Below are 18,823 nucleotides of genomic sequence, written 5' to 3' on the forward strand. Positions count from 1 at the left end.
GGCCGAGCACCCTGGGGGGGGACACACACCCCGGGGAAAGGCCCCGCAGAGCCGGGTGGGGTGGGCGAGGAGACCCCCGGTCACCCCCATAATAAAGATCCCAGAGAAGGAGGCCGGTGGCAGGGGCACTGTGCACCCCGACCATGCCAGCTGCCCCCCCTACAAACAAGGCACTTTTATTGGCAGCCCACGGGCGCCTGCCACAGACACCCTGGGGGGGCATCACCCCCGCCCCAGGGCTCCCAGCACAGCTCCTCCTGAGGCAGGATCCAGCCCCGCCATGGGGTGGGTGCGCAGCCCCCCCAGCCCGGCCGCTGCATGTGTCCTGCTGCGCCCCACCGCCCCCGCGAGCACCCACGGGCGGGGGTCCCAGCACCGTGCTCAGTTCCCCCACAGCGGGGAGATCCTGAGGAGGGGGGACATGGTTATATCTTGTGGGGGGCAGCCGGGGAGCTCAGCAACCCCTTGGTGGAGGCAGCGAGGTGGGAGTAGTCATGGGGGATGCTGTGGGGGGAGATCAGGGGCAGGTGGTCCTCGCGGGGGGGCTGGCGGAACAGGGGGGGCCGGCGCTGGCTCTCGCCATCCTGCAGGGACTGGGGCAGGCTGCGGCCCTGGCTCTCTGGCAGCAGCATGATGCTGAGGACGGCGAGGATGGCGAAGGAGGCGAACACCACGTGGTGCAGGAAGAAGCCGCGGCTGTTGGGGATGGCAGTGATGGGGGCGGCTGCCTTGCCCACGAAGCTGGCCCCCACGACGAGGCCCAGCCCTGCACCCCTGCGGGAGGAAACACACTCAGAGGGGGCCCGGGGGACCCTCCCCAGGCATCCCCCCACCCCACCCCAGGGTAGCACAGGGAGGGTGGCGGCTGCCCCCTTACCTGACCACGGTGGGGAGAACCTCACTGGCAAAGAAGATGCTGAGGATGGTGACGGCATGGGAGGCAGTGATGCCCACCACGGACAGGGTCAGGACAATGAGGTCCAGCAGGTCTGGGGGGGGAGGGGGGAAGCACCATCAGGGGTCAAATCCTGCACACAAACCCCCACCAAGCACCCTGCTCCCACCCCCAGCTGGGGGCTGCATCCCACTGCAGGGAGGGCTGGGGTCCCTGTCCATCCTTACACTGAGTGAGGGCCAGCAGCAGAAGGGAGGAGATGCCGGTGAGGATGGCGCAGAGCAGGAGGATGGCGCGGCGCCCGAAGCGCTCGGCCGTCACACAGACGAAGAGGCAGGCAGCTGCCTCGGTGCCCACCAGGACGAAGTAGGAAGAGAAGAAATGCGGCAGGTGGGGGGCCAGGTTGCGGGTGAAGCAGTGGCGGATGCCAGAGCCGATAAACCTGCAGGAGATTGGGGTCAGGGGGCCGCGGGCCAGACCCCTCCCCACCGGCACCCCCCCACCTGCTCACGCCGTGAAGCCAAGGATGACGCTGTTCTTCCAGATGACCCTGGTGCCGAAGATCTCGCAGACGGCGTGGTACCGGGGCTGCGGGGACCCCTCAGACAGGGACTCCAGCTCTGCCGGGACAGGGGAGCCGGGTTAGAGCCAGGACCATCCCACCACCCTCGGCACCACAGTTTTGGGGAGGGGGCCCAGCAGCCACACTGGCAGCCCCCACCACGCACCGGCGAGGAGGCTCTCCTCGTGGCAGGAGCTGTCGTCGCCAGGGCCACTGCTTTCGGCCAGCGCCTGCAAGGTCTTCCTGGCCCTCTCCAGCTGCTGCGTGGCCAGCAGCCAGCGCGGTGACTCCAGCAGCAGTGCCGGGCACCTGGAGCGCGAGCATTGGTGTCACAGGGCTCCCCAGGAGCCTGGCCCCCCGCCAGCGCTGACCCCCCCCCCCCTTTCCCGGTTTCAAAGCAACGCTGCCCAGAAACCCTCAAGTTCAAACCTGAGCAAACATTTACCCAGGGCGGGGGGTCCCGCACCCCACCTGAAGAGCCCCCAGCAGCCTTTGATCCCCGCCGCGGCCCTGGGCAGGGCGTGCTGGGTGCTGCCGCTGCACTCCCTGGGCATGGCACCCCCCTCCCTGAGCACGCACCCCCCAGCCCGGGGGGGCCTTACCACCAGCAGGCAGCCAGCAGAGCCAGGATCATGGTGACGGTGCCCTGCAGCACCCGCCAGTCCCGGCACAGCACAGCCAGCCCCGGCAGCAGCAGCTCCCCGGCGATCCAGAAGAAAACGGCCACCATCGTCACCCCCAGTCGGTGCGGGGGGTCACACAGCTCCAGCCCTGGTGGGGGGGAGGGGTGCACCGTGGGTGCCACAGGTGCGGGGCATCCTGCCCCCCAGAGCATCCCGGAGCACCCCCGGTCCCCAGGGCACCGCACCACACTCACGTGCCACGTAGAGGGAGAGGAAGGCGCCAGCCAGCGCCGCCCCGAAGAGCAGCCGCGCCACCAGCACCATGACGAAGTCGATGGCCAACGCCACGCCGAGCCCCAAGGGCACCGCCAGCACCAGGGACACCACGAAGGCAGCCCGGCGGCCAAACCTGCCGGGGGATGGGCTGTGAGCGGGGCTGGGCTCGAGTCCCCCGCCCCCGGGGACCCCCGGTTACCTGTCACAGGCCAGGCCGGCGGCAACGCTGCCCAGCGTCCAGCCCAGCAAGTGCGTGGTCTGCTCCAGGGGCACCTTCCAGCGCGAGGCGCAGACCAGGTCCCACTGCGGGTGAGGGGGCACGTGGAGGGGGGACGTCAGCACGGGCGGCCCGGCAGACACCCCACCCCCACCCCCGCCAGCAGAGTCAGGAGGTGCGTCGAGGGGTTTCTGGGCAGCCCCCCCCCCCCCCGCCCCCCAAACAGAAATGTGAGGCCAGATAGGATGGTGCTGGTGGCCCTTAGAGCCCCTCAGCACCCCTTCCCCAGCGCTCCCCCCAGCTGCCCCCCCCGCCCCGGGTGTCTCCCACCTTCTCCCCTTGAGGACCCCCTCCCTTCCCCAGGACCCCTGCTCCCCCCAAGCCACCTCCCTCACCCCCCACATCCCAGGACACCCCCCCTCCACAGCCAGGGCTTTCCTGGGGGACCCGTGCTGGGGTCCCTGTTCCAGGGGCTGGGATCCCCAGTTTGTACCCCCTAGACCCCCCCCCCCCCCGCAAAGACATCCACCGCCTCAGCCCCCTCCCCTTGTCCCCTCCAGACCCACAGAACCCCCCACCCCTGGGACCCGCCGGGACCCTCTCAAAGCCCCCAGTCCCGAGGTACCCCCAAGACAAACAGCCCCAACAGCCTCCCCAGCCCCCCCTGATCACTCCAGCCCCACAGACCACCCCCAGCCCCACGGGTGTCCCCCACTCCCGGGACCCCCCAAACCCCAGACACTCACCCCCCTAGACATCCAGTCCCACTGCCTCTCCAGACCCGACCCCCCCACACCCCTCAACCCCTCCTGTCCCCAGGGGACCCCTCCAGATCCCCCCACCCCTGGGGACCCCCGGTACCCCCAAACCCCGGCACTCCCCCTCCCCAGCCGTCCATCCCCCCGGCCTCCTCCCGACCCACAGATCCCCCCCCCCGGCCCACGGGTGTCCCCGCACCCCCGGGCACTCCCCCCAGCCCCCCCGCGCCCCCCAACCTGGGTGACGAGGTTGGAGCGGAGCCCGGCGGCGGGCAGGGCGTAGTGCCAGCCGCGGGTGCAGGGCCCGGTGCCGTTGGGGCGGGCGGCCCCGGGGCCGGGCCCGGGCCGGTACCGGTACAGCTGGCAGGGGCTCCAGCCGCCGCGGAGCCGCGGGACGGCGGCACGGAGCAGCGCGGCCCCCGCCAGGCGGCGGAGCGGCGGCGGCAGCAGCGCCGCGTCGGGCCGGCAGCGGTGGGACGGGGCCGCCCCCAGCGCCCACCCCAGCGCCCACCCCAGCGCCAGCGCCGCGCACGGCGCCCACCCCCCCGCCGCCCGCCGGCCCCGCGGCCGCGCCGCCGCCCCCGCCGCCATCGCCCGCCGCCGCCGGGACCCTCGGGCTGGGCTGGGCTGGGCGCGGGCAGGTGGGGGCGGCCCCGGCGCGGACCGGCCCCCGCGACAGCCCCGCCCCGCCGCGCCGGACCCCCGCCCCGGGCTGCCGCGCTCGCCCCTGCCGGCCGCGGCCCCCGAGCCCCGGTTCGCCCCTTCCAGCCCCGGCTCAGCACCCCCAGCCAGCCCTGTTCGCCCCTCTCCCCACTCGCCCCCAGCCCAGTTTGCCCCTTCGAGCCCCAGCTCTGTCCCCCCCCCCCCGAGCCCAGCCCAGCCCCCAGCCCCGGCTCAGTGCCCCCAAGCCCAGTTCAGGCCCTGACTCAGCCCCCCAGCCTTGTGCTCCCGCTTCAAGCCCAGTTTAACCCCCCCAGGTCTCCCCCCAAGCTCAGTTTGCCTCCCCCCAGCCCAGTTTGTCTCCCCCAGCCCAGTTCACACCCCCCAGGCTCAGCTCTCCCCTTCTGGCCTGGTTTCCCCCCCCCCCCCCCCAGCCCAGTCTGGTCCCCCCCCAGCCCCAGCGCTGTCACTCCAGCCTGGTTTCCCCTCCGAGCCCCCACCGCGGTGAGTCCAGGAGCTGGTGTGGGGCTGCCAAGCTTGGACAAGTGCCCCCACCGGCCCCAGCTCAGTGCCCCAGCCCGGTTTGTCCCCCCCAGCCCACTTCACTCCCCTAAGCCCTGACTCAGTTCCCCCCCAGCCCACTGTACCCCCCCAAGCCCAGTTCAGGCTGCCCCAGCCCTGGCTCAGTACCCCCAGCCCCAGCTTAATCCCCCCAAACCCAGTTTGCCCCCCCACCCCATGGTGCTCCAACCCAAGGCACCCCCTCGGCACAGGGGGACCCATGGGTCCAGCTGGCGCTGGGGGTCCTGGGGTGCAGCTGGGGGTGCCAAGGCCCAGCTGTGAACGCCCACAAAGGCACCCGGGTCCCCCTAAACCCCAAAGGGGGCCGGGGGGGTCTGGCCCCCCCCAGAAGGGAACTGCTTGGAGCCCCACTGGCACCCAGCACCGTGGTGAGCCAGGGGGAAGAGCCAACAAAGCACCAACTGGTTCTTTGTTTTGTCTCTCCTTTTAAAAATTCATTCACCAAGACAACAGCATCGCGCTGGCGCTCTGCTCCGTCCGTGCAATGGCAGAAAATGCCACCTGCAAGATGGCACCTGCCGAAAGGCCACGGGCTCCCACCGGGCACCGCTTCCATCCTCTGCCAGGACGGGCCTCGGCCGTGCCCGCTGGCTGGCGGCAGCGCCTGGCTGGCTCCCGGGGCTGGGCAGCTCAGGCAGCGTCCACGCCAGGCTGGGGCCTGCGGACAAGGCAGCGCACATGCAGTGCCTGCAGCGCACCTGCAGCGCACACACCACGCACCCGCAGCACCTGCAGCGCACCCGCAGCGCACACACCGTGCACATGCAGCGCCTGCAGCGCACCCGCAGTGCACACACCACGCACCCGCAGCACCTGCAGCGCACCCGCAGCGCACACACCGTGCACATGCAGCGCCTGCAGCGCACCCGCAGTGCACACACCGTGCACATGCAGCACCTGCAGCGCACACACCACACACCCGCAGCACCTGCAGCGCACCTGCAGCGCACACACCGTGCACATGCAGCGCCTGCAGCGCACCCGCAGTGCACACGCCGTGCATGTGCAAGCGCCTGCAGCGCACACACCACACACCCGCAGCACCTGCAGCGCACCCGCAGCGCACACACCGTGCACATGCAGCGCCTGCAGCGCACCCGCAGTGCACACACCGTGCACATGCAGCACCTGCAGCGCACACACCACACACCCGCAGCACCTGCAGCGCACCCGCAGCGCACACACCGTGCACATGCAGCGCCTGCAGCGCACCCGCAGTGCACACGCCGTGCATGTGCAAGCGCCTGCAGCGCACACACCGCGCACCCGGCAGGGCAGCACCATCCTCACCAGCCCCACGAGCACGGGTGGATTCAGCAAACAGGGCGGCAGCGGCCCACGCAACCCTTTCCCGAGGTTCGGTATCAAAAAGCAGAGAAAGGAGGCTGCCGGGAGCATGGCCGGTGCGGCACCCTGGCAGGCGCCTGTCCCCGGCACGCAGGGTGGCAGCACCCCAGAACCGGTCAGGGTGCCATCGCCCTGCCTGCCCTGCCCGCAACCGAGCGCCGGCAGCCCGGCACAGCGAGCTGCAGCCTGGCACTGCGCCGGCCTCCACCGTCCTTCTCCAGGCTTGGCAGCCCCACACCAGCTCCCGGACTCGCAGCGGCTGCGGGGTCTGTCAACGCAGCAGCCCGAGCCCGAAGAGCCTCCTCCGCGTTGCCCTGTGCCCCCCGTCAGCAGGCAGGGCTCCCCTCTCCCTGCGACCCAACCTGCGGCGCAGCTGCAGGGTCGGCACCGCAGGGCTTGCAATTCCACCGCACGTGAAGAGGCCAAGGAAAGAGGAGACAAACGAGGCGGTGACAGAAGTCAGGTCAGCAACCGGAGATCCCTGCAGCACGGACCGCGGCCGGACCACCTGCGCTTACCCGAGTGCATCTGACGGGCTTTCATGTAACACCGCGCACCGTCCCGGGCCGTGCTTGTTCCTTGACAGGGAAAGTGCTGCCTAGGGTGAACTATACATAGAAAGATAATTTTAATTAATTTATTTATTTCTTTACACATAACTGAAAGTGATGTTACAGTACATAAGTTATTTACAACTGTGCAGTAATGTGTTGCAAAATAAATTATCTAGAAGGCAGCAAAAGTACATTGTTAATGTATATAAAAACTGTACAGCATTTATGGGATACAATTTTTCTTTATATGAGTATTGGCTCTGTAGTGTTTTCAAGTTATGTTCTCAGAAAGAGAAACGAAATGCCCAAGATTAAAGGAAAAAATATATAAACCACATGGATTTTACTCCATTAAAAACACAGTTGGCAAAGTCCTTTCTCTGCATCGCCATTTCCCCGCCCGCCGCTGGCCGTGCCGCCCCGGCGCACGGTGCACAGGCAGCTCCTCCGCTCTCCCGAAACGGTGGCGAGGGGCTGGTGCGGGGGTGCCGCGGGCGCACCCCACCTCGCAGCCGGAGCCGTCCACACCTTCAGAGCCGCGTCTGCCCAACTTGGACGCTTTTTGTTTCTAATTGTTTTTGTTGGGTTTTTTTGTTGGTTGTTTTTTTGTGTGGTTTTGTTTTTTTTTGTTTTTTGTTTTTTTTTTTTTGTTTTGTTTTTTTTTTCAGACATACCCAGGATGGAACGAGAAACTCAAAACACCCCCCCCTCCCCCCATGGTTTCCTACTGCAGCTTCTCCAACAGGAGATCCGCGACCGGTGGAAAACAGAGAGCTGGAAATCACGGTGTTCACAAGTACATGAATCACGTGGTTGCTGGCCCCGCTCAGCAGCTTCTGCCACACACAAACGGTGTCCTTGGCCTCCTCCCTCCACGCCTCTGCCAGTCTCTTGGCCGGTGAGTGCTCGCTGCCCGCGCAGACCGGCTGCCTCCCTGCCGCAGCAGCCGGTTGGAAAGGAGATGTGCCCCGGCCCGCTGCCCGGCGGAGCTGCCGTCAGTCCGGAAGCGAGGGACACGTTGTGAAGAAAGTGCAATTATTTTTCTTATTGTTTTGTTTTCTGCCGATAGCTGCTTCCTCCTCCTCTGACCAGGGATTCATCAGCAAGCGGTAAGGGTGAATGTGAGCTCGACCGCCCGACCTCGGAGGGCTCCCGTCCGTGCCAGTTTTCAGTGATGTCTCCTGGTTTTGAACTGTCATGCCGGCAAGAGCACAAAGTCATCGTTCACATCGACCATTGGCACATAGAACGAGGGCACCTCGTTCACACAGAGGGATTTGTGCCCTGCGGGGTCCAGCTCCTGCACCTTCAGCTGCCACTCCATCCTCTGCACTGCGTTCAAGGCGGCAGCTTCGTGTTGCTGTCGCATGAGCAGGCACGTCTGGATTGGGGGAAAATAAAACCGAGCAGAGATGAGGGGGGAAGAGGGCAGGAGGCTCCTGCTGCGGGTCCCACCCAGCAAGGGCAGGGGACCTGCAGCCATCGCAGCGGGCAGAGCAGCAAGCCGAGCAAGGGGCACCACATGCATCCTTGCAGGAAGGAAACCTGGACTTGGGATGTCTGCTGAGCCCCATTCCGGCTGGGGCAGACCCGAAAGGGCCTTGTGGCGCAGCTCTTAAAGGCTCATAAGCACTCGAGAGCACCGAGCCTCGGCAGCCAGTCCCCATCGGCCCCAACAGCGGCCCTTGGCTGCCTGGGAACAGGGTCCTGCTCCCTTCGTGGGAGCTGCCAACTCCCTGCGTGTCACCAGCTGAAAGCACAACCGTCCCTGCTCCCTACCGTGCCAGTTTGCCACCCCGAGCTCTGCAGAGCACTCTGCAAATCCCTGCATGGGCTCCTGCCACCTTGAAGTTTGCCGTAGGTTTTGAGCTTGCTGCAGCATGCATCGCTGGTGAAGAGCAGGCCCCGAGGGCTTAACTGACCAAGAAAGCTCCAGACCACATGGCTGAAGGAAAACAACAGCCAGCCAGCCGACCCTCAGCAGAATGTCTCTGCTTTCCCCCTTCTTGGACCCAGCAGAGGCAACCGTGCTTCCCCAGCCCCAGCCAAGCTCCCACCTCCCCACTGTGCCGTGCACAGCAGCGTCACTCACTGCGCAACGCTGCCCGGCCCAGCTCGGGACACGAAGGCAGGATCCAGGCTACAGCAGCAGCCAGGACCCCCTCTCGGAGAAACCCTCCCAGCAGGAGACAGAGCAGCAGGACCTGCTGCCGCCCACATGCCACAGCGGCAGCTCAGAGCACCTGCCCTGCTCACCTTCATTCGATCGTACTTGTCGTCCACATCTTGCAACCAGGAAATGAACTGTCGCGCGTTGAAACGGTCTCTGACCGATTTGTTTTCGTCTCCCTAAGCAAACGACAGCAAAAGGGAATTAAACGGTGGGTTTTCTTTCTTTCTTCTTTTTTTTTTTTTTTTTACTTTAAGCAGTTACAGGTCTAAGAAGCTACATTCTTAGGACACACACTCATCAGAAACAAGAAAGGTGCCTGCACCCAGCACGCTGCTCCCAGGTGCTCTTGCAGCCCTTTGCCAGGGCTTCAGCCTCAGAGGTGCACACGCGTGCACACACTCCCCATTTCTACTCGGTTTGCAGAGAATCTGCGCGTGCCAGCCCGTCACAGCACCCGCACCTCTCTGTCTCCTTCTACTCATGCCCGAGATAGTAACGTCTTCGCTGCAGAAACCAAGACACTTAGATGGAAAACGCTGCGGGAGAAATCAAGGCTCCTGGATCAATACACCAGGTCACTAATAAATCCCAGGATCCTGTCCCTGCACAGGATCCCTCTGGCCTCGCAGCAGCCTGCTTCCCTGAGCGGCCAGGCTGGCAGCAGCCACAGGGCGCAGGCTGCAGGTGCTGGTGGGATGGCTCGGGCCACCGTGCGGCCGCCGGCTGCAGAAACTGGACGTGATTCCCCCTTCTCCAGCACTGAACGATGTGAAATCAAAGGCAGAAATGACTGTTTCTTGTGGGCTGTGAGACAGAGCCTGGCTCTTTCAAAGCCACTATTCAGACACAAATCAATTTAATGGCTCTCTCCCCTTCCTTCAACAGGAAGAGGTATCCCGGAGTGCAGTAAAAGAAACCTTTCAAGTGTGTAGACGATCCAGATCAAGAAGAAGGGCAGAGGATCCTGCGACTCACTGATAAATGGTGAGTCATCTCTGCTTCTAACAAGACATGATGCTCCCTGGATCCCCATGTTCCTGGATGTATTTCCTTCCCTGGCACGCACACGGGGTATCCCAGAACATGCAACACCAGAAATTGGTGCAACCTGGGCACGTGCTGGGGAGGGCTCCAGCAGCATCTGTGTGCTGCGGTGGGCGACAGGCACCCGAGCAGGAAGAGCATTAGTAACTCCTGCACACATCCCTCCCTCCAGAAAAGCACATCTCTCCCTCGGGGTCCTGCACAGCACCTCTGAGACACTTCTTCCCTAGCAGGGCAGGCACTGACCTGATTTTCTAGAGGCATGTTATAGACCTCGGAGTCCAGCAGCATGGTGCAGGCACTGAAGGGCACAGCCTGGTTGGCAATAGTCCTTGCTGCCCGACAATGAACTCTCAAAATCTCCTGCTCGCAGGAGACGATGAGCTTCTCCTGAGGAAAAGCAAACGAAGCAGTGAGTGTGGCAGCCTCTGTCTCCCCAGCAGAAGGAATCGGAGGCCTCTTCCCCAGCAGGAGTTTCCCCTCAGCGCTCCCTTACCCGCTCTATGCTGTGCTGGAGCCGCAGCTTCCCCCGGACAGCTTCCTGCTGCTTGAAGAGCTCCTTCAGAGGCTCCGCGAGCGACGGTGGCGGGGCAATCTGCGGGCACACGACAGCGGAGGGTTAGAGCCAGCCACGCTGCTGCGTGCAGGCCCGCGGGTGCCTGCTTCCCCAGCCACAGGGGCCCTGCCTGCGGCACAGCCACCCAGCCGAAACGCACACCGGCCACGGCTCGGAGAAGGGCTCTGTGCCGCCCTGCGGGGTGCTATGCGGAGCTCGCCTGAGCTTGTTTCCTCAGCAGGCAGGTGGCAAAGGACAACGTCCTGCCGGTGCTCAGACCACAGCGAGGGGTGAGGCAACACGGCAAGAGGTGTCCAGTGCTGGGAGGCGAGCTCGGCCTGCAGAACCAGAGCCTAAAGCACCCTACAGACTGCCCCTGCGGCACGGAGCGTGTCTGACACAGAGGATGACACACGTGGAGCAACGCTGCCGGGAAGAGCCCAGTCCGCGCAGTGGGAAGGGTGCTCGTGTCCCGATCTGTCCTGCGCCTCCCCGGGGAGCGAGGCGCTGCCCCGGCACAGCCCCGCACCGCAGAACAGGCGCAGGTGGCTCTGGGTCAGTCTAGGAAGGAACAGGCAGATGTGAACACAGGCTACAACTGCTGCAGGACACACGCGAACGGTAACTTGTGCATGGGCTACGCTGCGACAGAAATACCCGCAGACCCGGGTATTTTACCCTGCCTGCAGCAGGGAACGAAGCCTGACGTAGCCGGTCGTATCGACCCTCCTCCTCCAGGCTGGATCCTGGATTTACTGCCTGCAGCATTAAGTTTATTGATGCATTTGTATTAGCAAGTCCATTCATGCAGCACAGCAGTGAAATGCAGATCCCATTGCCAAGGAGCGAGTGCTATCGGCCAGTCGGATATCAGAGCTTGGGAAAACGAAAACAGGAGTTAAGAGCCCAGTTGTCTTTTTCTTAGCCTTCTAGGTTCATTATCCAATTACTATACTGCTTGTAAAAGCACTTTTGCCTTCCAGCTTCAAATCCAGTGGATTTATACAAACTGGCTCTAAAGCCTGAACAAAACTCAGGTTCCTAAGCACAGCCCAAGGTCTTCTTTGCAAAAATGCAGCACCTCAAAGGATGCATTTATCACGCAGCCATCCACTTAGTGAGACTTAGATTCGTCATCACAAGCGTGTTCTAAAAGTAGGCTAAAGCTGTGGCTGGGGCACTCTCAGCATTGCAAAGACTCTCGTGGCACACAGGGGACAATCTGGCCGTGCTTGTAGCAGCAAGGGAGGGGACAGTCCCTGATGGTGCTGTTTAAAGAGAGAAGACGACTCACCACTGGAATATGGAGCTTGCTGAGAGGCTTGCCATCCAACAGGTAGGAGCCTGTGTAGGTAACGTATTCAGCGTAGCACTGTGGAGCCTGGGGAGTAATATAGCAGAGGATTTTCCGCTTCTCTTCAATCTTTTTCCTGATCTGGAGGTACTCAAAGTAGGGGTTGGACCTGTCACTGTGATAAGGTTCAATGTCGTCCAGTTTTATAGCGTCTACAATAGCTGCCAGTGTTTGCTGTATCATCTCCCTCGTTTGCTGGGTGGAAGTGTTGATCTGCTGCTGCAGCTGCTGGTTGGAGCGCTGGAACCGGCGCTTGCGCGGGTGCTGAGCCTGGGAATCGTCCTCCTCTGTGATGCGGCCTTTGGCACGTGTGGCGGGCGTGGAAACGGGAGGAAATTCCTTCTCAGAAGAGGCAGCGTTCTGCTTGTTTTGGTTGGCGAGCATCTGAGCCCTGTTCCTGGTAATCCGCTGAGGAATCTCTTCTATTTTGGGTGGCTTGGGAGCTTCTGCTACTGGTTTTTGTACTGGTTCAGCGATTTCTGCTTGAGCGTTGCCCGGAGGTACATCTGCCTGGGAGGAAGGGACCTGGCTCCCCCCACGTGCCGCAGCACCCTCCTGTGAAACACTGCCCTCGGAGGGGGCCGTGGGCGGGGGACAGGGCTGGGAGCTGCTCTCTGCCACCCCACCAGAAGAAGAGAGGTCTTCGTGCACGGCCTCCACCTCTTTGCTCTCTGCCTGAGCAGACTCGGACGGGGTCTGCTGGAAAATCTGTGCTTCCGAGTCCTCCGCTCCTTTTTCCTCAGCTGCGTTCAGTGCTTCCGAGGTGGCTTCTTGCGCAGCCACTTCTGGTTTCTGCTCCTCGGCTTGTGGCTCCGTCTCCACGGGCAGGACAGCAGCTGCCTGGCTGGCCAGAGGCTCCTCTGGCTCCCCGGACGCTATCACGGACGTGCTCGCTTTCCCCATCCCAGCGCCTGCTTCCGAAGCTGCTGCTGGGCTCTCTTCCACCGCTTCTGCCTCGGCCATCTCTGCCTCTGCAACATCCTTGGGTTGGAGCGGCAGCTCTGGTAGGGAGAAGGGGCCAAGGTCCAAGTCATCTTCTGTGTTGGTGAAGGGATCAGGCCACGTTACCGCCTCCTCTGTATTTGCAGGCGTGGCATTGTTGTTTTCCAAATAGGTGTTTTCTGGTGTGCTAACAACTTCTGCCTGAGGTTCTGCTGGCATACAAGGGGGCTCTGGAGGTATCTCAGGTGCTTCTTCCGGAAGGGGTTTGCAGTTATTGAAGAACGTGTCTAACCTAGTAGGGGACATGTATGGAGCTTGCTCTTCGGCGTTTGCTGTTTCTCCTGGAACGGCTTCCTCAGCGTCCTCCTTGACCTCATCGAGCCCCGGTTCAGACACTGATAGAGGGTAAGATATGGGAGAGACGGGGTAGGAGCTGTCTGCGGGAATGAAGGCTACTGGTGTAGGATGAATCGGCTCTAGGGAACAGAGTGGAGGTTTAGGGGACTCGGAAAACCTCTGGGGAGATTTCATCAGAAGCTCTGAGCCCATGGACCAGGTGACAGAGTGCTCTGCTGGGTTACCCATCAGGCTGGGAGGAATGGTGGCGTTGGGGTTTCTGGAAGGAGGGTTAACCCAGTCTATATTGTTTTGTTCTGGCATACCCGAACTAAAATGGTTTTCTTCAATTGGTGGCAAGTAGGTAGATTCTGGTGGCATAATGGAGGCAGTAGCTTGCTGCTCTTCCGTGGTATCCAAGGGCATGCCGAGGTCGGGGGGAAGAGCACTTTCTACTGAAGGAGCCAGCAATTCGTCTCTGTGCGAAGGGGAGGATTTTGCTTGTAAACCAGAAAAGACACTTTCAGGCGACTGGGCGACGCTGCTGACAGCCCCTGGCGTGCAGTGCAAAGCTTCCACTTTTGGCGATGAAACCCCATAATCTGGTGAGTAATACCCAGGAGATAAACACTGGAACTTCTCAGCAGGAACAGAAGGAAGGGGAACTTTCTCCTCCATCAAATGCTGCACTGGAGAGTCATAATTCGATGTCGCCGGGACGCTTTGCTGTCTGAAAAATTTATCTCCAACGCTGAATTCTTCTTCAGGTGCCCTTCTGATATCAACCGAGATGGAACGGTACAGGTTTGTGGAGGGTATGGTACGAGTCGGGGTCTGACTCGGGTTCTCGGGGAGCCCACTGGAAACATTCGCGTATCTGTCGAAGAAGGATGGAGAACAGGCGTTCATGGACATCGTGGATATGGGCAGCGAGTGCTGCGAGTCCGCGCACTCAAACATCAGGTCTGTGTAGTCTTCGTTGCTGCACGAAGGAGTCCTGGGTGTCTGCATCACCTCCTCGTAGCTCGGGCAAGAGACGACAGATGCTGGGGTCGGAACTCCCGTCGGCCGGCTCTGGTCCGGCCTGGGAGATGCCGGGAGGATCTCCTTCAGCTGAGGACCCGTTATCCAGTCCTTCGAGTCCGTCCCAACAGCAGGCTGCGCCTTGTTTTCCGGTGACAGTATAGGAGTCAGCGGACCCAACTCTTTAAGTTTCTTGTCCTTGAGCTGAGTATCCAGCGTTAATGGCTTCTTTGTTGCCAGATCCAGGCTCCTCTTGCGCACATCTTCCGAGCTCTTAAGTTTGTCCTTTAATTTGGGGTCTCCAGACCTGTGCCTCATTTTCTCCATTTGCTTCATTCTCTCTTTGTGCCTTTTGTGGCGCTCCTCGATTTCCAGGTCCTTCTGGCTCAGCATCCTCTCAAAGCTGGTCATCATCAAATCGCCGTCTCCCAGAAGTTTCTCCCTTGGCCTGGCATCTTTCTTGCCGCTGTCTTTGGAAAGGGTTATTTTTTCATTCCCATTGCTTATTTTTATGGACTCTGATTTGTCTTTCTCTTGGTTCTCCTTGAGCTTCTCCTTCAGTTTGGTTTCACCGAATTTGAGGTTGTCCTCCTTTGATTTATCTTTAAAGGTGGTAACTTGAGGACTGTCCTTGTCTTTAAGTGTTGACTTTGGCTCATCTTTGTGATGTTTAAAGAAACCATCTGCGTGTTTGTCTCTATGCTTTTCCTTTTCCTCCTTCCATTTTTCCTTGTGTTTGTCTCGCTTCTTTTTCTCCTTAACTGTGCTGATGGTGCTGGAACTGTATGTCTTTTCTTTTTCCGCCTTCTTTGACAGCTCTCTTTCAGAATCATTTTTATCTTTCTTTTCAGAAAATAAGTAATCAATGCTTTTCTCTGGTTCCTCATCAGGCTCTGCCTTCATGTTATAGGAAGTGCTAAAAGCCTCCCCATCCACCGAGAAATCTTTTTCATAATGAGTGGAATCCTTTCTGCTGCTGGAATCTTTGAATTCTTCTGTTTTTTCCTTCTTCTCTGTCTTCTCCTTCTTCGCTTTCTCCTTCTCGTGACTTTTCTTTGACGAAGATGAGGAATGTCTGTGTCTCTCCTTCTCCTTGAGTTTGTCCTGCAAGCAGGGTAAAGGGAGAGAGTCCTTAAACTTTTCTTCAGCAGCATCAGTAAGAGAGAGGTTAGAAGACTCAAAGAGGCTGGTCAGCCCTGGGTCTTGACCTCTGTCTGTGAAGCTGTCGGAAGAGATCTCACTGATTTTGTCATTGGAGTCATCTCTGTAGTCATTCAGAGCCTCCTCCTCCAATTTCTCCAGCAGGCTCTTCTCTGACTCCCCTCCTTTCGAAGACTTCTTCTCTTTGGAATGCTCTTTATCCGGCTTCTCCTTATGCTTGCTTTTCACCTTGTCATCATTGGCATGTTTCTTTTCAACCTTCTCTGGGAGCTTCTGTTTGTTTTTCTTCTCTTGAGTGGAATCTATGGACGTTCTGTCTTTCCTGTCCTTGTACTTCTCGGTAGAGTCTTTGTCTTTCTTCTCTTTGTGTTTTTCAAAGGAACTCTTCTCCTTCTTCTCTTTCCCTCCTTCTGATGTTCCTTTGTCCTTCTTCTTCTCCTTGGAGTCCTTATCCTTCTGCTTCTCTCCTGGATGTTGCCGGTCAGAGGAGTACTTGCGGTGCTTGTCGGGGTACAGCTCCTTCTCGGCAGCTGCACCGTCGTCCTTCTCCTGCAGACTGTCCAGGCGATGCATTTCGCTCCCAGCAGAGTCACCAACTTTGAACCCAGTCAAGCTGTAATCATCTCTCTCATCTTCGCTTTCATCTGTGAAGATGTCTGCAATGCTGTACCAGCTTTTCTCCTTGCCTTTCTTCTCATCCTTTTTCTCAGAGAAGTCCTCTCGATCTGTGGAGAAGTTTTTCTCTTTCTTCTCTTTTACCTGGTCGAAAGAACTCTTCCTTTCTTTGTCTTTGCTGTGCAGGTCTTTGTACTTCTCTTTAGTTTCTTTCTTCTCTTTGAAACTCTTGTCCAGCTCTTTGTCTTTCAGCATTTTCTCAGGAGCAACTTTTTCATTTTTCTCCTTGTCGCCTTCTTTGGATTTTTCCTTGTATTTTTCTGGCTTCACCTTTTCTTTTTTTTCTTTATCGGGAGCATCTTTCTTCTCCTTTTCCTTCCCAGAATGGTGCCTCTCCCAGCTCTCCAGAGTTTTACCACTGAATTCAGCGTCAGACTTATCCTTGAAGAACGTTTCGCAGCCATATTCTTTAAAGTCATCTCGATAGGGCTCCTCCTGCTTCATTTTGGCATCTTTTCGATCTTTAGTGCCATCAGAGGTATCTTTTCTGTCTTTGTTGGTTTCACCTGTATCTTTTTCTTTCCTCTCCTTGACACTCTCTGCAGAATCCTTCCTTTTCTTATCCTTTTCAGGCAAGTAACTAGGAGTAACTTTGTGCCTGTCCGTTTGGTCCTTTTTCTTCTCGGAGCTTTTGTCCACATAGTCCCTCTCTTTCTTCTTTAAGAAAGTGTCCTTTTCATTACGTTTCTCGTTGTATTCCTTCTTCTCTTTTGTTTTGTTTTCCTTTTTCTTGTCTTTAATTTCCTCTTTCACAGGTTCTATGATTAGTTTTGCCACGGTGTCATTTTTAATCTCCCTGAAATCTGCTACTGGAGAATCCCAGCTATCTTCACCTTTGAAATCGAAGGATGAATCAGAAGACAAGTCTGAAAACCACCTTTCTTGCTGATCATCTGAAAGGCTGAACTTTGTGTCCTCACTTTCGGGAAACTGGGTTTTGTTATTAAACTCGTCAAATCCAGATTCTTCCCTGTAAAGTTTTTCTTTTTTGCATTTTTCTTTCTCCTCCTTGAAGGATTTTTCCTTCTCTAGTTTAGAAACCTTCTCCTCCTTCAGCTCGTTCTTCTTTTCAGATTTTGACTGCTTGTCCTTTGACTTCTTCTTTCTCTCCTCCTTGTGTAGTCTCGGCTTCTCCTCTTTGGGAGACTTCTCCTTTACAGGTTTCTCTTTTTCTGATTTACTTAATCCTTCTCTGAAGGATTTGCTCATGTCTTTACTGCCATCTTTGACTTTTCTTAACGATTTCTCCTCTTTCGAGGATTTTCCAGTCTCATCTTTAAACAACCATTCCTTCTCCTCCGCTTTACCTTTGGGGAGCTTCTCCTCCTTCTTACTGTGCTCTCGCTCATGCTTTAACACTTTCAATTTGTTTTCGACTGGATTTTCTGTCTCTACTATCAAGCCTTTCTCAGGCTTTTGTTTAGAGTCCTCAAACTCAAAAGAAAACGTTTTGATTATTTTAATGTCTTGGCTGATGGGACACTGCCCCTTCTCCTTGTTTTTATGTTTGTGTTTTGTTTTATGCTTTTTAACAACCTTCCCCTCCTTGTCCAGCTTTGGAATTGCTCCATCCACATTGCTATGGAATGAATTCTTTTTCTCAGAAACAGTATTGTGTGTGGTGTTTTTCTTTTTGTGCTCTGTTTTCTTCCTGACTGGCTTTAGCGACTCTAAGCTCGAGTCCTCGGACGAGTAGTCTGACTCGCTCGTCAGTCTCGTCCTGGTGGAGTCCGATAAGGAACTGACATCTGACCAAGCTGGAGAAGATATGGTTTTCCAATTGTCCGTCCTCCAGTGCTTGGAGTGCTGTTCTGTCAGATTAGGATTATGTTTCTGGGATGCTAAACTCCCATGAGAAGAGGTCGATGAGGCAGACAGAGAGTTAAACAAGGAGGATTCCTTTAGCACTAGCCTGGAGTCCTTTACACAGCTAGAGCTCTGAAGAGAGTCTCTATCATCCTCCTCACTCTCCACGTTTTCACTCTCTGATTCAGAGGAACAAAATTTGTCATTTTTTTTGCCAAACCGAACCTCTTTGCTTTTCGTCTCCTTCTTCCGCTTCTTTTTTACTTTGCTTTTCTCCTTCTGTGGCTTTGTGCTGGCGGGCTCCCGAATCTTGCTGCTGGGCAATATCGCGTGGGTCGAAAGTCGGAGCTTCTCCCCCGTCCCCACAGCAACGCTGGTCTCCTCCTCGTCCGAGCTGTCCGACAGGATGCGGTGGGCAGCTTTCTTTGGTGTAATTGTGTTATTTTTAGTATAAGTTTTCACTTCCATTTTGGGTATGGAAATGAAACTGTTTGCTTTAGTCTCTTTTCTGTAATCCTTTTTCAGCAAATGTTTGTCATCGACTGGCGGGACCCGGTCCTGCTCATCATCCTCATCAAATTCATACTCATCCTTCACCGGGGTGATGGTTTTGGGAGGCTCCTGGGCCTTGGGCTTGTGTTTCAAACCCTTCTCAAACTCTGAGTCTGTGTTATTGCCATCAACAGAGCTGGAGGGAGCAAAGGAAGGGGCATCCTCCTCTTCTGAGGTCTCTGCAGAGAGAGAAGAACAATCTGTTAAGGGCTGTGAGGGGCTTCGGGGAGGGAACATCATCGGTCTGCCACAGGCGTGAACCCCTGCGAACGGCCTTGCCGTCCTTTGGCCTCACCTGGCCTTTCCTAAGTTGGCCACCGAAAGCTCTAAATGCCAGGCTGGGAGATGATCTTTTAGAAGGGAAGAGCCACCTGGTCTCAAACCTGCACGGGGTCTTCCTCAAAACAACCACCTGGCTGTATCGAGAGAACTTTTCTTAACAGGGGTACGACTGCACACAGCATAGTGGAGACTCCCCATAAGACTGGAACTCTAATGAGCACTGGTTAAAACCTGCAGCGTTTCCCACCTGGCGAGCCACAATGGTGGCACCCGCGGGACAGGCTCTAGCAGGGCGCTCTGCTGAGGGACAGCCCGGGAGCACAACCTGAATCGTCAGCACGGGTACAGCCGAGCGCGAGGGAGGGATGGGAACACACGACGTGCACGCAAACACCCTCCTCTCTACGCACAAGCTGGAATATTACGCACATTTTAAAGGTAAGAC

General features: G+C 58.2%; 2 protein-coding genes across 11 annotated transcripts in view; both read right to left on the minus strand.

Annotated features, from left to right (window-relative positions):
• Nucleotides 1–113: 113 nt before the first annotated feature.
• On the minus strand, nucleotides 114–3,922 carry SLC22A31 (solute carrier family 22 member 31). Its single transcript, XM_055726696.1, has 9 exons — nucleotides 3,569–3,922; nucleotides 2,556–2,659; nucleotides 2,335–2,489; nucleotides 2,060–2,228; nucleotides 1,624–1,766; nucleotides 1,407–1,515; nucleotides 1,123–1,337; nucleotides 878–989; nucleotides 114–774 (listed from the first exon to the last, which is right to left on the minus strand). Exons 1-9 carry the CDS (start codon nucleotides 3,920–3,922, stop codon nucleotides 426–428), a joined length of 1,710 nt encoding a protein of 569 aa, XP_055582671.1. The 3' UTR covers nucleotides 114–425.
• A 2,621-nt stretch (nucleotides 3,923–6,543) lies between these two features.
• The window catches only part of ANKRD11 (ankyrin repeat domain containing 11), a 159,865-nt gene continuing 147,585 nt past the window's right edge, over nucleotides 6,544–18,823 (minus strand). For all 10 annotated transcript variants that reach the window (XM_055726918.1, XM_055726911.1, XM_055726916.1 and 7 more), the window contains 5 exons: nucleotides 11,542–18,275; nucleotides 10,188–10,286; nucleotides 9,938–10,081; nucleotides 8,731–8,823; nucleotides 6,544–7,855 (listed from right to left, as the gene is read on the minus strand). In XM_055726918.1, coding sequence (XP_055582893.1) covers nucleotides 7,670–7,855; nucleotides 8,731–8,823; nucleotides 9,938–10,081; nucleotides 10,188–10,286; nucleotides 11,542–18,275 — 7,256 coding nt within the window. In that variant the 3' untranslated portion in view covers nucleotides 6,544–7,669. The remainder of the gene's footprint in view (nucleotides 7,856–8,730; nucleotides 8,824–9,937; nucleotides 10,082–10,187; nucleotides 10,287–11,541; nucleotides 18,276–18,823) is intronic.

The sequence above is a fragment of the Falco cherrug genome, chromosome 14, assembly GCF_023634085.1.
Source record: "Falco cherrug isolate bFalChe1 chromosome 14, bFalChe1.pri, whole genome shotgun sequence".
Lineage (NCBI taxonomy): Eukaryota > Metazoa > Chordata > Aves > Falconiformes > Falconidae > Falco > Falco cherrug.